This window comes from Platichthys flesus, chromosome 14 (genome assembly GCF_949316205.1).
Source record: "Platichthys flesus chromosome 14, fPlaFle2.1, whole genome shotgun sequence".
Classification (NCBI taxonomy): Eukaryota; Metazoa; Chordata; class Actinopteri; order Pleuronectiformes; family Pleuronectidae; genus Platichthys; species Platichthys flesus.
The window spans coordinates 22,018,676-22,040,200 of record NC_084958.1 but is presented as its reverse complement, the minus strand read 5'-3'; the positions used below and the strand labels follow the sequence as shown (position 1 = coordinate 22,040,200).

The window sequence follows — 21,525 nt, the reverse complement described above, 5'->3', positions numbered from 1 at the left end:
TAGTTATATTTGTGTTTTTATTGTTATTTATAGTTATTAAGAACAAATTATATGGTTAGACTGAAGCCTCAATTACATTTCTTTGTAAAAAGGATTTGATAATGACATTATGAGTTATTAATTATGAATTATCAAAAGAATTACTTGTTTTTCTATTAATAAACTGTAGCTCTGTTAAAAATAAACTTGCATATTAGCCTTTTTCATAATTAGAATTATTTTTGTGCAATTTATTATTATTCATTACTCGTTTTATTCATTTGAAACCAGTTAAGGTTCACTTATTTTTTCATAATCTAGTTAATTCATCTTTCTCCACAACAACAAAACCATTTGCCTCAATCCAAATCATTTCCTAACATTAATATGATTTAAATGAAAAACCCTACAAGTCCACAAATAGCCTACATCCAGTATCGGGACTTGTGGAGACTCTTCTTCAACTGAGAGGGATTTAGAAGGTTAAGGACCTGGGGGCCGTTGTCTCCTTCACTTATCCCTGTCTAGATTAAGTGCGAGCATCAGCACTGCTATTTAGCAGACTGCACAAATCGTCTCTGAGTCCAATCAGCAAAACAAGAGGAAGCACCTTAATCTAATGTGACTGTAATAAGATTTACTGAAGGGCTTGTGGGGTGGATGAGCGGGCCGGAGGAATAAAACCATCCAGGGCCACAGGACATGAAGACCAGGGCCTTGCTTGATGTTTCTGAGAAGGCAAAAGAAACGTCTCCATGACTGCTTGATTTCACATGGTGCTGAACAATCGGCCTTTGTCAGCACATGCAGGAAACACACCCTCCGATGTTTGCATGCCTCAGCAAAACGGAAAAACAGCAGCTAAGATTTTCTCATTGTGAATGCATGAAATGTTGACATGGACAACATGAAGACAAGGAGGCAGCGGCGTCTCTGCAGCCGGTCTCACATGACTCCTGTTAGGACGACTCTCCCCGTCTGATTACGTTCAATGAGTTATATTTATAACAGAGAGAAAACGTCTCTGCCATTGTGGAGTCATTTGAAGAGAAGAAGGGAAATGAGACTAAATTACAAACTTCACTGTCAGCTGTTTGTCTCAGGAAAGATGTGTTGACCTTTAAAAAGTGACCATCGTGAAATCTAAACACAAACAAACAACAACATGACCATGTGACAACTCATATTGATTATCCTGAAGGTTGAGAGCGGGTTTCTGTCATTTGTGTAGCTGCCAAGACACAACTTTACTTTTTGATTCACTCCAAAGATTGTGTGACAACTCCCCAAAAGTAAAGCCAAACCCTCCCCTGGTGGGGGGCTGCGGTACATAAACCCGACTCCTCCATGTTAGTGGATGGGGAGTGGCCAAATCAAAAGTCAAAGTACACGTGGAACAAATTGTTCTCAAATGTGGTTAAATGTTCAAGTGATTTCTCAGGGAGGTATTAGCTTCATTCTTCAGCACCAGGCATCTTTTTCTAAATGAAGAGAAGAGAAATGACACATCCCACTGGACACTTGAGTATCATTAACTGGTGAAGAGGGTGGAAACCAGCAGCTGGACAGGGACATGCTGTACATTTTAAAACAGAGTGAATGTGGGACTCAAGCAGAATCATGGGAGTTCTGCTCCGTGACCTTCACTTGCAGTCAAACCAAATATAGGCCCACGTTGCCCTGCTGCAGCTCTGGATTCAGCACGGCCTGTCCCAGTTAGACGCCTCTCACCACAACTTCCCCTCGAAACCCCCCCCCCCCCCCCCCCCACCACTGCCGTCACGACCGCAGTGTGTCACACTCCAACAAACCGCAGCTCATCTAAATTGGGTTTTCATGAGCGAGGGAGGAGAGAAGCACTCGTTGGGCGGCAGGCAGGTCAGCGACTGTCTGACTGAGAGGAGGAGGCCGAGGGAACTTCTATTCAATATATCAACACATATCATAAACTCCACACACCCACACACTCAAGTTGTACCACCCAAGCAGGGGGAAGGTTTTGAGATGTGATCCAAATTATCCATTACACTATTAATGATCAAACTTGGAGATGCGATTAATATTTAACATACTATTTTAATGGCATAACTAATTTTATAAAATGTCCCAAAACATACGACTAAAACCACCACAGTTGTCAGAAGCACAGACTGGGGCCTTTAAATGTCTTAATGTTTCCAAACAGGTCGAATCCACAATAATCTAATTATCGACCCTGATTAATGCAAAGCTGTAGTTGTGATAGTTAAGAGATTTATTATATAAAGTGAGAGTTCAGCCTAATCCACAGCATCTGTATCATAACTGATTTCAACTGTTGTCAAATTACAAACTGACATTTGAGGATTTCTGCCGCATGACAGCTCGATGCTGACACACGGGCCTCGAGACGATATCATCACAAAGGCTCAAAATGTATATATAGAGTTATGGATATATCGTTGATACACTGTACAAGTAGCTCTACCTCAGATTTATAAAGTATTTAGCTGTTTATCAAGTTTTTTGTCCCTGACACTAAAGAGTTTAACAACACGTTCTTGACTCAGGAGCAAACACACAAGTCGTCAAACTAAAGAAAAGTGACTTTCATTAAAGGAAGCCATCACCTCACGATGTCTTCCAGCCACTTCCAGGTGGAACCGGGATATAAACACGCCTCCGTCAGGTGAGAGCCCAGATACCAGCTCTCACTCCCTGAAGGGATTCAGTTCGAATCCCCCTGGTGCTGGTTCCTCTTCCACTTCATCCAACTTTCATAGAAGCTGAACAAACTCTTGTTTCCACCTCTAACTCTGTGTTCCGTGCACTTCTCGTTGGGGGGGGGGCTAACGCTAGCTAGCTGATTAGCCGCGCGGCTCCGACATTCCTGAGTATCGGAGCCGCGCCGCACCTTCACCCACCTTCTCTCCGGGAGGGAGCCGCTCCGCCGGGAGAGGAGAGCCCAGCCGCCGCGGCTCGTCGGTCAAACTCCCCGGAAACTTCTCCGTGGAGCGTCCACCGAGTCCCCTCCCCTCTCCTCTCCTCTCTCCTGGGGTGAGTTCGTGCGGGGCTCCGGTTCTCCGGTGCTCGGTGCTCCGGTGTAGTGATCCGCTCCAGCCGCTGCTCGCTCCCGTCACCTCGCGTCCTCGCTCCCGCTCCCACAACTTCAGCAACTACCTTCGCACACAGATCGTCCGCTGACACGATGGATCACGCGAAGTTGTTCTTAACCAATAGGAAAAAAACTCTGGAGCAGCGTAATGTTTGTTTTGTTTTTTTTAGGTGAGCGGTAAAACCAATCAGAGTGACTCCTCCTGTCTAACTTGTCGACTCTATGGTCCGAGCCCGCAGGTGTTCGGGACGCAAACTGGGAAACAGCGCCCCCTGGTTGTAACGAAGCGAAGACGCAACTACGCTAAAAATAGACCAAAATAAGCAAGCCAAATAAATCGAATAAGGACAGACATAATAATCGCTGCTATACACAATATTCTTTAAAACCACCTATTAATATTTATCAACGTTAGTTCAGAATATTTATATATCATCGTGCATTTGAAATATATATTTTTATTTCAGTATTACATCTATTTATTTTGTAGATACATATTTTATCCGATTACCGATAAGTGTTGATTTGTTTACCTTATGTTTCTTTTGACTCATTCAACATAGTTGTCTTTATTTAGTATTTAAATCATTTTTTAAGCATTTCCACAGTACCACAACCCAGAAGTTGTTTTAATGACTTCTAGTTGATTTTTTAAAGAATGAGTTAATTCTAAATCTAAGAGTAACCAAACCTTTAATCAGTCTGTGATCTGTTCATAAATGCTGCCTACTCAAATAGTTCCCAGATTAAAATGGCTCCTTAAATGACTGTTTGTTTCATGACCACAAAACAATTTTAGAAAATCCCTATTGAGCACAAAAAGAAGAAGAAGTGGGGAGAGTTTTGTCATAATTATTTAATCACACATACATTTACATCATGCAGTCAATCCAAAACTGTGATCTCATTAACTTCCCATCTCTGTCCATGTCAGAGCCCTTCTACTTGTGCCCCAGTTCTCCAGGAATGATCCAGTACCTTGTCCACTGATGGAGCCTCAAAACTTTAAAAATTCACCAACTATTACACAGTAATAAAAAAAAGAAAAAAAAAGAGAAGAATCGGATACACTTTTGTTTTTGTCTGGTTTCTTTAAAATTTAGAATCAATGCAAAATTCAATTTAATTTAGCAACACACCACAAATATGCTCTGCTGCTTTTATTTACGAATCCCCCCCCCCCATATTTGATAGCAAGTTTTGGTGAGAGGTCAAAGGTTAAAGGTTTTGAGGTCCATGCTGCTGCTGCTTTACTAAATCTAATAGATTTACAGAGGGAATAAAAGCATCTGGATAGACAACAACCACTGTCCTGTCCCGTGGGAGCTCCTCCTCCGGGCAGCTTCTCCAGAGTCATTATCAATACGTTTTTAATTATCTGCTGTCAACAAAGTTTTATCCCCTTTCAGGACTTTGGAAACCAGTTAAATATTCAATGTGGAGTGTTTCTCTGAGGGCAGATATCATGAAGAAGTGCTATTAAACCCAACTCTCTTGTTACAGAGAGACTACAGGTTTCAGTCGGACGTCTCACTAGAGAAAGACCAACTCCCGTCCCCCCGTCCCCCTTTTCCAGCTGGATCAGCCACAAACATCCTTTTTCCAATAAAAGGTTTCTTTAATGTGTTTGTTTACAAAGTCATGATCTCAATTTAAATACACAATAAAATACTGGGTAGTAAATGTTTATGATCTTACATAAGAGTTTGTTGCCCAGAACGTGAATTTTATCATTGATTGTTAAATCCTGTTTTCAGCTTGAGAAAGACAAATGAAATGAGCCCTCACACTTGGAGCTAGTGGGGGTGGAGCCAGCGGAGAAGAGGGGCGGGACTTTGACTTCCATGTCAGGATCACCGCCGCTGACACACCCTCATCACAACCCGCCGGTCTGACTGATATACAGTGTATTTTACAGTATATTGCACTTGCACAAGATGTTAGTGTTCTCATGCTGGGAGGTGGGGGGGAAGGGGGGTTACAATCACGACAAGATGTTTTCGCCAATGCACTGGAGCTTCACGAGGTTTCAAAGGAAAAGATAAAAGCTGTGTTGGAAATCAAAACGAAAAAATATCAAGAACACTAAAAAAAATAAAACACGACAAAAACGACAGAACACAAAATAAATCCTACACCCCCGACGAACTAGATTCAGTTAAATAAACCCTTCCTCCAGATTATGACAGAAAGTTGTTGTGCAATTATAGACCCTGCTCTCCTGACTGGCTGATCAGCGGCACGGGTCTGTCCCATCGACTCACCGACTAACTGACAGACTGACTGACTGACACGCCCCCCCCGCTCCCCTTTCGAATATGCATCTACACGATCTATGAACAATGAAAAGATACAGTACATTAAACCCAGCAACACACGGTACTTTCTGCAAATGTACAACCAAAAGGGGCCACGCACAGTTGACGGGTCCACGGTCTATGAAGAGACAACACGTTTGAATCGCACGCGCCTCTTGTGGTGAGGGGAAGACAGAGAATGAAATATGAGGCACCCTTGAGAAGACATCATGATACGGCAGGTGTCAAACAGCTCCTGATAGGTCATGTTTTTAAAAACTGGTGAAACAAACATGGAGAGTGAAGGGAGATGAGTGAGTGACAGGGACCCAGCGAGGACAGGACGAGCATTGTGTGTTATCTCAGTCTACACACGCCTGCAGTCTATGTGCTCCGATGTGCAGAGATATAAATATGCAGCAGTAAAAACAGTACATTAAGCTACGTAGCATAGGCCGTCCTAGGAGGTGGGAGTTTCAGTTAATGGGATCATTCTCCTCTTTCTTTTCTACATTCTTTAAATCCTTCTCATGAAGCCACCGAGAGCGAGTATAGGTTTTTTCATTTTAACTTGATGATAAAAACAAGTTGGCCTCCACAGGTATTTAGTTAAATACATCTACAGTACACTGTCGCACGTCTTGGCTTATTTGTTTTTTTTAATTATCATTAGTCATATATTTTTTTAAATCCTTCTTTTCAGCCGTTCCCAGATGATCGTCCAGTTCTCTCTCCAGGGAGGCTTGTGCAGCAGTGACAATTTTACATCTGTACAACATGTGGACAGAACAGTCGTGCTCGACGCCATCTAGTCAATTCAAAGACCGCACGGTTTTGTTTTTGGTGGTTTTTGTCTTTTTTTTTTTATACCTTAAAGAAGCATGTAAAATCTAGCCAGAGAAAAAGTGTGGTTAACAACCAATAACAGTTATGATGAAATGTACAGAGGTTAGCCTATAGGGTCAAGCCAGTTCTCTTGGTAGGGTCTCCTTTTTTTATATATATATTTTAGGTGATGCTACCGTTACATTCAGCTTGGCACAGTGCAGAACTACTCGCACTACAACGACGGATGACAACAGACTGTGCAAATCAAAACACGAGACCGAAGAGACACATTTTGAGACGCGTGCACGTGGTTTCGCTCGCCCGCTCTCTCTCTCTCTCTGTCTCTGCTGGCTGCGCCCAAGACTGCGTTTGGTTTCGGTGGATGAGAAGAATATTATCTTACCTTTTAGTAAATTAAAACTCGTCTGTTCTCTTTTTTATCATATCAAGTAAGAGAAAAAGAATCGTGGTGGGAAAGTAGGGGGAGGTGGTGGTGAGGGAGGGAGGGAGGAAAGGGAGGGTGGGGGGGGGGGGCAGGAGCTGTACAGGCCAGGAATATTTATATATATATATTTATAATTCAGAAACTCCTTCTTGGCTCCACAGCAGTGACGAGGAGCCAGTTCGCTGTAATGGAATGACCGAGGGGTGAGCGAGGGGCGTGATATTGTCTTCTTCTGTGGTATTGTCCTTCTGTCCCGCCGCTCTTCAGCTGCAGAGAAACGGAAACGACGCCATTAGCTTAAAATACCTCCCGCTCCCACTGCTGCTATAAACCCACAGCTCATACATTTATACTGGTTTTTAAAATCCTCTTTGCAACAGAATATAATGAAGAGTTTTCATTAGAACATCGAACAGAACTTACTTCTTGTCTGGTTTCCCGCTGCCTCCTCCCCTGATGGACACCGACTGGCTGTTCTGGTAGAAGCTTCCTCCGCTGCGGTTGATGTTGGGGTGAGTGGGAGACGCCACTGGCTGCTGCCCGGGTCGGATGGGTTTGGCTGAGGAGGAGATGGAGAACAAACTGAGGATTAATAAACCCATACCAAGGCAGACTTGAGATATGATTCAACTGCAACATCAGGATATGTCAAGTGCTCAAGGATTCCATCAAGCTGTGGTTCTCCCTACTCACCGATCTGGGCAGAGTGTCCCCTCCTCGCCATGTTCTTGGCTCTAACGGCCTCCTTGATGCGGTCCACCTCCTGCTGGTAGCGCTTGCGGTCGCGGGCGGCGTTCTCCTTGGCCTCCTTCAGTGCAGACTCAAGGGCCTTGACCCGCTCAGCCGTAGCACGAAGACGCTTTTCCAGTTTCGGAAGCTCACAGCGGAGGTCTGCATTATCACGTACCAGCTGCAAGGAAGTTCAAATCGCCACTCAGAATCATGGAAGGGCTTTTTCGATGAGCTTTACAGGTATATACGGAAGAACGAGTTGAGGTCGGGGATAATCTCTGGCTGCAGGTGGGACTCCTACCTGTTTGTGAACCTTGGTGAGCTGCTCAAGATTGTTCTCAAGAAAGGAGATTTTCTGTTTCTGTGCAGCACTCCCACCTGTGTCGTCCGAGTCCATCTCAGCGCTCTGCACGACAAAAACAACACAATTATTACACACAAAGACAGAAGGAGGACGTGATCGAACACAGTTCTGCTTTCTGTGCCGTTTATCACAGAGTTTTTACATCTTTACTCTACGATTGACAGAGAACTTAAGAAATCATAATTCACCTTCTTCACTCTAGTGGCCAGATCCTGGACAAAGAGTTTCCTCAGGTTGTGCAGAGTCTGCAGCTCCTTGGCCTGGACAAGATCAGAACAGGTCAAATTTAACTTTATGTGGATTCAGATTTATAAGACAAAGACACTTAATGAGATTGTTCTTTATAGTTAAACCAAAAAAAAAGTCATGAAAACATTAAATGAAGTGGATCAACTCACCACTGTCTCTTCCAGACCCTTCAGGTCCTGCCTTGCCTGCTCCCGTCTGTCCTGCATCACCCTGAACAACAACAACAATAACATTTAAACACAAAATCTAAATCACAGTGGATTAAATTACTTTTGACTATTTATCTTAAATGATGATGAATGGCTTCACTTTTATTGTACTCAACCCCAGAACTCAATCATATTAGATCCACACAGTGAAACATACGTGAGCTCATGCAGCTTGCGGCTCTTCTCCTGGTCGGTGGACTTCAGTTTCTCGTGTTCAGCTCGGAGCCTCTCCTGTTCCAGCATGATCTTCTGGTTCAGACTGGAAGAAACGAAATACAGCACGATTACAAAAGATGAGGCTGTGTTTAATTTTTACTTATTAACTAATTTAAAATACATTAAATTAAGGAATATTGTTTTCACTGTGGTTTTAAATGCCCCTCCGTCTGTCCCTTGACCAGGGAAGCACTGACTCACTACCAAACCACAACAACAACAACAACAGCAGCAGCAGCAGAGTGCTTGAAGTTACAGACACAAAATGAATTCTTACTCCTGCAGCTCAGTGATCAGTCTCTCTTTGTTTTCCAGCTCATCTCTCAGGCTGCTGATCTGTTTCTGGTGAGCTTCACGGTGGGAGTGGATCTGTTTGTCCACCGCTTCCTGAGCACACAACACAAAAAATACACTTACATCTGGTTCAGCTGAATAAAATACATGAGACGATGAAAGGTGGGTGCTGGGATTTGGCGTCACAGTGTTATCACAGTTGATTTCTGGTTATATGTGTTTAAAGGAATGGAGGGACAAACCTTGACTTCATTGGCTGACTGGATCTCATTCTCTTTCTCCATAGCATTGAGTTTCTCTGTAAAATAGAATAATGTCATGAGATTGGACTAAAGGAACAAACCCAGTGATGTGAATTTTTACTGAACCCTAAGAATATGAAATCCCAGTAAGGATGGCCTATTGTTTATACTTCAGACTGATCTAATCGGACTCATTGAGTTAAGTTATAAAATCCTTTGATCTTACTTTTGTCTGACTCATTCAAGAGGAAGAGATCGAGCACACACGTGGAAATAGCGCTGCAGACAACTCAAGAATCTAAAGGAGCCAAACTTAGAATGTGGCGGACAACATACCCTGAGCGCTGAGCTTGACAAATTCTTCATTGAGTGAGTCCACGTTCTCCTCCAGCTGCCTCTTCTTCTGCTCCACGTTCTGCAGGTACTCGGTCAGCGACTTGATTTTAGCCTCATGCTGGAGACACAAAGACGATACACACATGTTTATACACAAGCGGATTCAGACGCTAAGTTATTCTTCCCGTGCACTCGGGTGTAAAACCAATGTTTGTGCGTAGTTGATTCAATCGTACCTGGGAGATGCGCAACTGGCAGACGGCCAGCTCCTTCTCATTCTCGTCCATCTTTATGTTGCTATCTGACTGAGTGCTCTCCAGCTGCTTGCAGCGTTTCACCATGGTCTTCACTTCACTCTTCATCTTACTGATGTAGAGACGAGCCACTGTGAACTCCTCGTCTATCAGGCCGCTGCCGCCCTCGTGTTGCTAGACAGGCCAAAGAGAAAAGTTAGGGCATAAAGAGGAAGGAGGGAAAAGAGGGAGAGCAACCAAAAACCAATAAGAAAGTAAAGCTGGATTGTGGGATGCTGAAGAGGAAACCTAAATGTCCTCATGCATACTGTGTTACTATGGCAGCAGTGCAGTGAAACCACCTCAGTACCTTGATGTCGTTGCTGCCCACAGCGATACCGATCTCCGCTAAATCTTTGAGCAATGACGACATCATCTCAGTCACCCTCTTCTTCTGGTGGTTGGACATCTCCTTCAGCTTCTGGAGCTCAGAGTCCAGGGATGACAGGATGGACTGAAGGAAAAGACAGGATTTAAATATCGATTCCTCCACTAGTTTTAAAATAATTCATAAAGATCAGTTTCCTCGTTTAAATTAAAACACATTCTGTACTGAAATTCTCAGAGGCAGTTAATAAAATCTCAATAGCTGCAGCCTCCTCCTGGCCGTGCTCTTATCTCTCGCCCGCCTCACCGATTTCTGGCTGAGCTCTTCGTTGATGGCCTCAAACTCCTTGGTCTTATCCTCCACCTCCTGGCTCTTCTGGTCATAGTTGACAGCCAGCTCCTCCAGAGCCTGCAGCACCTCCTTCACCTCCTCCTTGGAGGCCTCGTTCTCCGCCTGCAAGCGGTTCAGCTCGGCCTGCAGGTTCTCATGATCACGGCGAGAGGAAGACAGAAGCTGCATGTTGGGGAGAGAAGTGTTATTATGTGTATTACATGCACGTGTTCAAATGTATAAAAGCTGCAGCATTCAGTCAGTGTTGATTACAAGATTTAGGAATTATCAATTTGCATTTTCATTAGGGCTTTTATCAACATAGGGCTTGTTTTGGGTAGTTTGCAACTGATGGATGCAAAAAGCTATAAAACCAGGGATTTAGTTCTGCATGTGTATTCATTAGTAATGTAATGTTGTGTTAAGAGTTATGAGATAATAATCAATGGAAAATCAGCAGAAAATATGAATTTCATAGTAATGGTGACTAACTCTGAACAAAACAGCATGGCTGAAATAATTTAAATATGTACTCATGACTTGACATCTGACAGCTTCATGTGCAAAGTGTTTCCACAGCTCTGAGACGAGACGACCCCCCCCCCCACACACACACACATGTTGGACATCCAGTACTCACCTCGTCCTGGTCCAGCATCTGCTGCTTCAGCTTCTCAGCCAGCTGGCTCTGCTGGTTGATCTCCTCATCCTGTAACACACAAAGACACACACTCACATTAGCATTGACACTAAGCACCGCAGGTCTCATGGTAGATTGAAATCATCAAGGCCTTGGAGGAAATACAGACAACCATGTTGATTTATATATATATATTAGGAATATTAATATTTGTCCATGATCTCTCTTTGAGGGCTTGGGAACCCACTGAGCAGGTGATCACATCACAGCTTTGACTAAGCATCTGCCCATAGATGTTTCAGACATCTGGACATTCTCTGGACTTTTCTACATATGAAGAGCACAGCAGGAGATTGTCCGAGTCAGATGTGTTCAGAACGGGAAAAGACCTGGAACATTCAGGCATGAGACGGCGTCTGGGCAGAGCGTTCAGGAGGCAGGACATTACTTATAAATTCCACTGAGGAAGTCAAGGTTCTTTGTTTAAAGCACGTAGACACTGACGACGCCCTTACAGCAAAAGGCTCAAGAATATCATTGTTGTCATGACATTTATATAAACTTCCAGTTTTGTATCCATCACATGTTAGAAGCGTCATCAATAGGCCAACTCGTTCTTTGTATATTTTCCAGACAGTTTCCAGCTGTATTCTCACATGGGCTCGCTCAGGCAGGAAAGGTTGGCAGGGAAAAGTTCTGGAAAATCTCTTGGGCAACTGACTCAGACATTTGGGTACAGCCCCATCCAGAGTTCAGTGCGTTTCTGAAAGCAGCTCATGACTCAGTAACTGGGGAACATGGGCTCAACAAGGAAACATCCATTCCTCACCTTATCATCCAGCTGTTTGTAAAGCTTGGCCAGCTCAGCCTCACACTTGTCCTTCTCCACGTCGGTGAGGCGGACCCCGGGCACGGTGGGCGTGGAAGCCGGCTTGTCGTTGATTACGTTGTCCAGGGCCAGAACCTCAGCGTTGGCCTTCTCCTTATCGAACTGCTCCTCCACTGGCACACTCTCGCCTGGGGTGGGAGATCACAGATCATGCTCAGTATATGTGGATGGTCTTGTGCATAAAAAGCTTAGTTTGTGCCACCAAAGAAAATGTCCACTTTAGTACAGACTCAGACTATTAGATGAGTCTGTGGAGGGTCAGAGATGAAACCTCCTCACCATTCCTCCAGCGGTTGAGCTCGTTCTCCAGCCAGGTGACGGTGCTCCTCAGGGTCTGGTTCTTTGCCTTTTCCCTCTCATACTTCTGCTTCCACTGCTCTGCCGTCAGCTCAATGTTCACAATCACAGTGTTCTTGATAGTCTTTGCTCTGGATGGAGTAAACACGAGAAGTTTACCAAGTTTGGCCTTTAATAACTTGTCTACAAAATGCATGGAGGAAAGGGACCTCAATTTAAATTTCTTCAGGACAGACAAAGAAAACTACAAAACGCAGTGAAACATCTTGTTTCTTTGTACTGGCCTACTAACCTTTGCCCAAACATGAGAGTTGATTTTGTTTCGCTCTCATTATAGGAGGAGGGCGAGGCGCAGATAACAATGGTGGTTCGACAGTTACCGCCCAGCGAGTCCTGCAGGATACGGGTCATCTTGCTGTCTCGGTATGGGATGTAGGCCTGGCAATTACACACACATATATACAGGAAATGAGACAAACGCACTACACACACTAAATTGTACTGTGATGGGCTCTGTGATTATTCAGAAAATGGGAAGTTTGATCCAAACTTTTTATTTAATATGTAAATAGTTGAGCGATAGCACACTGGACCATACTAACACACATGAATATTCAGTATTATTGATACATGTAGCTGAGCTGGAGCAGTCTGCTGTAATTCTTTAGAGACCACAACCCTCAGTTGGGACGTCTCTGTACAATATCTCATTTGTTTTAGACCATCAGAAATATATATATATATATATATATGGTCTAAAACAAATGAGATATTGTACAGAGACGTATACATATATATATGTCAATGTCAATGTATATATATATGTATATATATATATATACATATATATATACATTGACAGCTGTCCGGCCCCAGGTTGTTTACAGAGCCAAGGGGAAGTAGAACAGACCAATCATTGATCAAAGTGAAAAGTGTGTAATTGCTATGAAACCGCAAAAGCAAAACATTGCTCAGAGGAAAGTTTTTATCTGCTAAAGTTATTTCCGCAGCAAAAGGAGCCACAGATAGTTAAAGAAACGGAACTTTCACAGTAAGATAACAGACAGATACTGGTGTTCCAGATAGACACCTCGCTCGGGGCTGTGCAGCTGATAAACAGAACAGACATCACTTCTGTCGGCTAACCGTCAGGTCTGCCATTTTAAAACGCTATGAAACCAATCCACCTGAGGTCATAGCTGATCCAGCACTTGCTGAGCTGACTAAGGTAGATTATAATGCCTGAAACAGATTTTGGCTCATTATGATCAGAAGTAAAGATTAGAACCAGCGGCTGTGTTGTAGTAACCGCAATGATCTCGTAATGCAATTCACCTTTTCTTTCAGGGCAAATTGCATAAAACCAAAACCCACAGAAGCACAACACAATATATTGAACAAATTGTTGGTAAGTGTCAGTTGAAGTGGTGTCACTGACCGTTCCTTCAGCCAGAGCGGAAATGACGTTTCCCAGGGACGACAGGGACTTGTTGATGTTCTTGGCTTCATCCAGCACGGCTCCTTCTGCTCCTGTTTTACTGACCTGAAAGATCAGTTTTGTTTTTTCAGTTTTGTGTCCTTCACGTGTTGGAAACTCCGTTCACATGCGGTGAACTCTCCAGACAAAATCACAGACAACAAACTCAGTAAAATCCATTGCAACTCAAAGATTCAGATGAACCAAGAGTAATCTGAGCTCTGAGCCTGGCCCATACCGAAATACCAGCAGACAATAAAAAGGGAAATGGTTCAACCACAAATGCAGATTACACTAGTAGTAAAACTACTCATGGACTAGATTGAATAAGCCAAAATGTTTAGGAGATGGTTTTACTTTGGTTTGATTCTCTGTACCTTTTCACTTCCAGCCAGATCCACCAGGTAGAGTTTGCCACTGAGCTTGTGCTCCGTCTGAGTGTTCTCCTGTTTGACGTTTATCAGGAAGATGCTGTGACTCCTGGAGCTGTGCTCGTTCATGTCTGCAAGAGGAGAAATGCATGTGGTCACAATCTAAAACTCCAGTCTGTGGTGTTATAACAACATATATGTGGCTAAGAATAAAATGGCATCTTACTTGTCACTGCTACATGTCGGTTAGATTTGCCTTCATCAATTGTGTCCATCACCTCCTCCGGGCTACAGACAAATCTCTCAGTGCAGCCCTTAAATAAACAGCCAGAACATTAGGTTAGATAATTGGCCTAATTAAACAGGTTTGACAGGTAATATTAAAATGTGAAAGGAGGTTAGTGCTCACCTTGACGTAGGGTACTCTGTTTTTGTCTTCATGCACTGACAAATTGGTCTTTGACACTGGAAAGAAGAGGAAAACGTGTCAGAGACACACACAGAACGTAAGAAGTGTCGATTTTCTTAAGAAGTTGAAGGTGAGCTTAAGATATTGTGATTACAAACGTCCTCCTGGGAGCTTGAAATATCTAATGCAGCCTTTGCTTCCTTTCCTCCAGCCAGTTTTACTGTAGATGACCCCCGGTCAACACATTTCAAATGGACCTGGACTTCCAGTATAAATCCATTTCCTATCAGGAAATAACTTCACTGAAATCCCTCCACTCTGGCCGGTTTTAAGGATTTGAAATTTAAATGCGAGGTTCATGTCCCTTGAAATAAAGCTGTTATCTAATCGGGAGGAAGCAGTGCGAAGTCTTTGCATTGAATTAAGTGTACAAATAAATTAGTTTTCAGCAAAATTGCAGTAGTTTGTAAAACAAGTTTGAGATATTGAGTATTATGGCAAGTATTAAAATCAAAATATAAGGACTAGGTAAACGTTTTCTTTTTTAAATGTAAAAAGGATTTTTTAACAATTAACTGCGTTCTGGATACAGATACGCTTTTCTCCAGATATAAAGCGGCTTGTTCTGTCACATCCATTTCTAGCGTGGTGTGCAATATGCAGATATGAGAGGTTCAGTGATGGCTCCACTGTCACAGCTACCTACCATCCAAAAGGTCCCGGATCTTGTCTAAGTAGATTTCAAAATATGAAACCTGTAAATAAAGAAACAGCCTCATTATTTGCAAATTAGACAATGTGGCCGTACCCAACATGAACCAAACAATGATTTCATATTTGAATCCACACTCAGCTTACTTTGATATGAAACTCCAGGTTTTCGTCCATGGAATAGATGTAGTTGAAAATGTCTTGAACTATCCTGGGGATGATGCCCATCCCGTCTGTGTCATGGAGGTTCCCCTGCACACGAGGGCAAACGGATGTAATGTTATGATGTCACACAAGCAATTATATTCAAATGCTACTCTATATATGCATTTCATTTGAAAATCAACACCAGTTCTTAGGGGCAAGCCTTACCTCCATGGTGTGTGTTTTACCAGATGACGTCTGTCCATATGCAAAAATAGTTCCATTGTATCCGTCCAGAACATCTAAAAAACACCACATCCAACATGTTGAGGAAGTATTCAAAGGTTCTAAAGAAGACTGAGGTGATGTTTCATGTGTCTCTATGTAGTAAGTCATGGGTGTAAACAATAATAAACACAGCGAGTCCTCACCTTTAACAATCTTCTGGGCGCAGGCGTTGTACACTTGTTCCTGTGATGTGTTCGATCCCATCACTCGGTCGAACGCGTAGGGTTTACCCTGAAAGACACACAGGAAGAAGAATGAGTGACGGCTGCAATATCAAAACAAGACCCAGTGTTGCGTAAGTTTATTAAAAATACTCTTTGACAGGTTGTGTAAACAGATTGGAATGTATTACTTCCTCCCACAAATGTGTTTGGTATGAATGAGATGTGTCTCCTGAGAGAAATCGTGAGGCAGAGAGGAACCTGAAACAATCTCCTCTCTGTAAGAATTACAAATAGATTTGAGTAGAGAGATTATCTAAATAAATTTGACTGAGGAGTCAAATCATTTGTACTAGATTATTATGAGACACATATAAGGCTTTCTAAGGACTACAATTAAGATTATTAAATGTCACACTTTTGAAGACCCAGTTAAAACCATGAAGTATAAGTACATAGTCTGTTTTTCCTCCTAAACGCCCCATACTCAATTCATCATGTGCTATAGTTGCGCCATTCTTGTTCACCTATAAAAATCAATATCCCTGTCCTGGTATTCAGACTTCCCTCCAACAATCTCAACACAGCTTTTATAACGAACTCAACCAGACCTGGAGCTTTTATCACTTGCTAAATAGCCTCTTCAAAGAATCTGACTGTAGCTGGTGGTGATATCCTATGAGCGTGCCAAAACTTCAAAGGACGACTCCCGTCAAAAAGCAATCAATAGCTGGACTTAAGACGGCAACCGCAGGGTACTAAAAGTGATGTTATATGCAATTCTGAGGTTCAACTGAGATGGCAGGCAATCTTTGGATGTTTGAAGTCCCAGCTGACTCATCTCCAGCCCGATGGGTGGGGTCCTCGCTGTGAGGTTTTAGGAGTTTAGGAACGAGACAGACCATGCGACACGCTGGGTTGTGAAAACACACAGTTAACTTCAGGTTCAGTGTTTACACCTGTAATAGCAAGAGAATGTTGACAAGCAGCTGGTGTCACCATGAAGACGCCACTTATGGGTGTTTAGTCTCACGTGTAAACACATCTGTACCTGAAGGTGAACCCCCCACAGTCTGACTTTGAAAGCTACAGGAACTTAAGCAGTGGGAGAATAATTTGAGGTACTACAGCTGAGACTCCTCCTCCTGTCTTTAAACCCCCCCCTTCAACAGACGGTCACATCTACAGCTCAGTGCAACACAGACCAGCAACATCATCATAAGACGTTGATACACTCGCTACATCCCGTCAATCAACCCGGGCAAAAACAAGAGCCACTATCGTGCCGGCCAGACGCTGTCTCAAACAAAAGCCCAGTTTAGAATCCTCGTTGTTACTGCTGCGACTGGCCTCGTTACCTACACTTCCCTCTAATGGGATTCCTGCTGAAAATATAATTACAGTGAATTGCATAGTTAGAGTATTCATAAGTGCTTTGTCATGTCAGCGCCGTCCATGGCTACGTTAGGATACTGCCAATGAAAAGCTTTTCCTCTGTGCAAGGTTAAAGCATCCACATAAGGCTTGTTGTATGTTGCATTCAATCTAATTGGGTTCGTATTTATAGGCAAAATAAGTCTTATTATATCTATCTGTTAGTTACTTCCGGGGGACACAGCTGGCCGGAAAAAGCCAGGTGTCGATTGCTGCTGTGTTATTGTTTGAATCCACGAGGAGCATTTTCAATTATCTCTGTAATCCCTTTCTTCCCTTTGTCCTCTCACGCACATCCACCACTAGAGTATATAATAGTAGCCAGGAGCATCCCAGGCTGCTATAGGCAAATACAAGATGTGGCAGCAGAGGATGGGAAAATGACGCGATCTCGTCGGTGCACAACTGACAGGGAGGTAACAGACGCATGAATAATTCACCTGCTCCACACACAGACTGAGCCGGTTACAACACCGATTCCACCTCATCTGATGACATAGATCTCTGATGTTGAGGACTCATTGATAATGCTTCATGAAAAGCAGGATCACTGAGGCGGTGAAGCAGCAGTCTGGTCAGCTTCCGACACCAGCTGAGGGATGAGGCACCAGTGCCAAGGCGGCAGTACCAGTAAGAGAGTCCACGCCCCAGATAATTTGTAAATGGATAGAAAATATGAGCAAAGTGACTCAATAATCGTGGACAAGATCATCTGAACAGCAAAGTACATCACCGTAATAATTACCCTCCCCACCCGGAGAGAATGCCCAGCCGCCGGCCAACTGCCTGCTCTGATTGGTCAAACAGCTGGTTACCAGGAGAGGAACCACAGGGGGATTACCCATGAGGCCTGAGCTGCTGCTTATGGGCACTGGAAGGGTTGTACCTCTCTGAGCAGATGCACCGGCAGAGGCCACAGGGCTCCGGGCTGCAACACTTGTGGCTCTCACAATGTGCAGTGGTATTTCAGCACCGTGACCGACTGGCATTCTGAGCTGGGCAGGGCCGTGCCGTGCCAGAGGGGCGCAGACGACACGCCTGCTATCAGCCGAAGCCCTGAAGTCATTGCACCGCAAACCCATTCAAGTCTTCACCACAGCAACACTAGTCTTCTTCTGTTATTCATGACAGAGAATGAATAGTCCTGTTGTGTTCTCAACTCAGCACCTCAGCAAGTAGTTTGAAAAGAGGATGTGATTCATGTCCATTCGCCACCTCATTGCCCTGTAAGCTCGTTTCACAGGAGGTGTTTGCATGGGTGTGCAGAGTATGAGGACACCAAAGTCCACAAGGAGACGGACAGTGTCTTGCGAAGGGAAAGTAATGTTTAACCACGATTTATTTAGTTCACGTGATACACCACTGACTTCTGCACGTATAGCATGTGCCAACTTGATTCTTAAATCACTTCTTCTTCAGTCATAAAGCAGATGAAAAGGCCAAACCTTCTACTTTTGTTCGTGACTTTCCAACCTGCTGTACCGATACGCTGCAGAGACGTGAGCCCAAGTTGTGTCAACAGGGTTTTTTTGAAGACATAGTGGACAGGCCTATGATGACAAGGCACGGAGAGCAGGTCATTTTACAAACTGACCTCAGAGCAAATACCTTGTGGGTTCAGTAAAGTGGAGGCATGGCATTAGTGAAGGCATTTCCTTCTTTTGTCAAAGTTGAACTTGTGCCCATGTTATCATCCCTATCCAGCGCTGGAGGGGCTGTGTCATTAAATGGGGCCAATTACACCACGGGAATCGAACTTTTTCGTTTAGGTCCAAACTGGAAGTCCTGGTTAGAAGGAAGCTGGACGTTGTGTAGATGCACGTGTTGGGTTATTACCGGTTAAATGTCACTGAAGGGCAACACCTCCTGCAACACCTCCACTAATAGCATATTTACAATGTGTGATTCCTGATGTTTAATCCAAGTATTTGTTGTTTTCTAATGACTGAGAAGTGACTCCTCGGTCTGCTGGTCCTATAGCCAGCTGGTCAGCTAGCTACTGTTAGCTTTAATTAAGCTACAGTATTAAAAACTAGCCCACCTAGCCAAGGCCGGCTAATCTGTCAACTACCAGCTGGCCTAGCCTGCTAGCCCACAGAGAGCTAGCCACTTCTGAATCAAAGCCTGCTAACTTAACACTGACTGTTCATATTTAAAAACACATGTCACGTTAATATGTGAGGAGATTAATTCATGTGATCGTGATAAAGATTTTAAAAAAGCGTGCGGGCGGGTGGAGGCTAACGCTGGCGACATTTTTAGTTTAACCCGTGCCAGTGTCTGTGTGTGTGGCTTTGTTGAATGACAGCTCGTTAGCCGTGACAGGGCAACTGCGAACTGTGACATTTTACTGTAATTTAAACTTTATATGTGCACACGAGGGATTGAACGCTGCTGGAGTCGGGTTATTAATATATAAATATGAAGGTATAGTGAGTTATGTGGCTGGATGTGAGGGAGACGCCAGCGGCAGCGGCGGCGGACAGGTCAGCCCCGTGCTAACGCTAGCTAACAAGCTAAGGTGCTAGCCGCCGGAGCTGCAGGACAATCGGGGAAAAGGCGACGTTCTGCCCGGGAGACGTTCGCACGAGACGCCCGGGAATTAAACCACTCACCGCGATCACCACGGTCTCGTCCCCCGGGAACTTGGGGATGAACCGGTCGCCTCTGGTCACCTCGGAGCTGTTCAGGGGCCTAAAGCGACACATCACTTTGATGGTGCACTCCGCCGGGTCGGCCATCTTCCGCGGTCCACGAAGGGAAATTCACCGATACGATATAAAAAGTGTGTCCTGGATCCCAGGAGCGGCCGTGCGGGGGCGAGCAGGGAGGCCGGGCCCCTCTGTCCCGAGCGCGGGGTCCGGGGGAGATCGATCAGGATCCGCCGGGTGCTGAACACGGGTCGTTGTTTTCCTCTCAGGCGGTTCCTCCTCCTGTTAGGAAGCCATGACACCGGTGGATCAGCGGCTGTGGCCACCTCACCCGCCCGATGCTGAGGATCAGCATGACGTCAGCCCGGCGCTCCCCTCTCCTCCTGCTGCTACAGTCCTCAACACATATCATTATATAAACCAAACATTATATACACACAAATATCACAATGAGTTGTTATAGACAAATCTTCAACATGTATTAATATCATGATATAAATCAAACATTATATATATTCACACAAATATCACCATGAGTTGTTATAGACAAATCTTCAACATGTATAAATGTCATTATATAAATCAAACATTATATATAAACACAAAGTGTTTTTATGCACAATGTATTCATATTATTATATATCATATAGATAGATAGACAGATGGATGTATAAATATATCCATGTATTACCAATTATAAATCAATCATTATATAAACAAAGACATGTTGTGTGGACAAGCTTGGTTAAGCCCATAAAAAAAACACTTCCAACTCCAGATCCCATGGGATCAAATCTGCTTCACTGAATTACTGGAAAATATGAGGTTAAACACAAGAGGAGTCCAAGTTTCCATTACATGTGCAACCGTAAAGAAAAACGGTGTCTCTATTGTTACACTTAAAAATGAAGTGATGCAAGCGGACACAGTTTAAGACGCGACACAGTGTGGAAGACATGATTTGTCCATGAGGCTTTACTGGGACCTTGAGGAAAATATTATCAACATTGGAGCGGTGGTCACGCCCAAATGAGGATATAAGTGTAGCCTGTGAGTCAGCTGTCTTTAAGGCTGCTCTGCTGTGGAGCTGCAGCTGTGAGACCTGCTACATCCAAATACATAATGTCTGACCTCACTCCACAGATGCTATAATGGTGCAAAAAGCAAACCACAAGTGGCTCAACACATTGGCTGGCCACTCCCCGAAACACAGAGGGATATCCTTTTTCAGTGCTCACGGCACTTAGATACCAGTTCTACTGGCCCACTTGTGTGTTCAGAGGGTGTGGAACTCAGACCTCCTTGTTCCTGCTCAGCATTGTGGGTCTGGTATAAAAGAAGGAAACAGAAATATGAGCTGGTTATGTTTTCACCCCTATCAATCTGTTTGTTTGTTTTTAAGCCGGATTACGCCAAAAAAAAAACACCAAACAGATTTACACAAAACCATTGAAATTGGTGAGGATCCAGGAATGTTACTTACTTTTTTTAACATTGTAAGTAATACATTAATCTTGATGAAGACAATCAGGCACATTTAGGGATATGAGATACAAGATATGATATCGATGTTTGTTTGTCCATAACCGTATCTGAGCTCAATATGTTATATGGTGATAAAGTGGACAACCGGCCTCTGCGGAGGTACATGCTCTCCGAGTGTCGCTCATGTTCTTGCTTTGGAATGAGAGTCCACACTGAATCATTAACTGATGATACTGAGCTGTTTATTTCAGACCCCCACTCCACACCCACACATACCTGAATCCTAACTGTGTAACAAAGGGCTCAGCATCAATCTAAGCCTATTAGTTGAC

The 21,525-nt window shown here is 43.7% G+C and overlaps 2 protein-coding genes across 12 annotated transcripts in view; both read right to left on the bottom strand.

Moving 5' to 3' along the window:
* LOC133968148 (rho GTPase-activating protein 12-like) overlaps positions 1–3,132 on the bottom strand; it is a 38,309-nt gene extending 35,177 nt beyond the window's left edge. For 5 of the 11 annotated variants that reach the window (XM_062404007.1, XM_062404011.1, XM_062404006.1 and 2 more), the window contains exon 1: positions 2,883–3,131. The gene's annotated coding sequence lies outside the window, so the exon portion shown is untranslated. Of the gene's footprint in view, positions 1–2,882 lie in introns of all 11 variants that reach the window. The other 6 variants (XM_062404005.1, XM_062404008.1, XM_062404012.1 and 3 more) reach the window with 4 other exon arrangements.
* Positions 3,133–3,910: 778 nt separating this feature from the next.
* LOC133968143 (kinesin-1 heavy chain) lies at positions 3,911–20,027 on the bottom strand. Its single transcript, XM_062403999.1, has 26 exons — positions 19,673–20,027; positions 15,606–15,693; positions 15,403–15,476; positions 15,178–15,282; positions 15,026–15,074; positions 14,320–14,375; positions 14,137–14,224; positions 13,917–14,041; positions 13,501–13,605; positions 12,355–12,500; positions 12,045–12,193; positions 11,706–11,893; positions 10,877–10,945; positions 10,213–10,419; positions 9,889–10,032; positions 9,522–9,713; positions 9,286–9,403; positions 8,950–9,005; positions 8,691–8,800; positions 8,355–8,456; positions 8,138–8,198; positions 7,928–7,999; positions 7,677–7,781; positions 7,337–7,553; positions 7,067–7,202; positions 3,911–6,910 (listed from the first exon to the last, which is right to left on the bottom strand). Exons 1-26 carry the CDS (start codon positions 19,796–19,798, stop codon positions 6,907–6,909), a joined length of 2,892 nt encoding a protein of 963 aa, XP_062259983.1. The 5' UTR covers positions 19,799–20,027; the 3' UTR covers positions 3,911–6,906.
* Between the last annotated feature and the right edge of the window lie 1,498 nt (positions 20,028–21,525).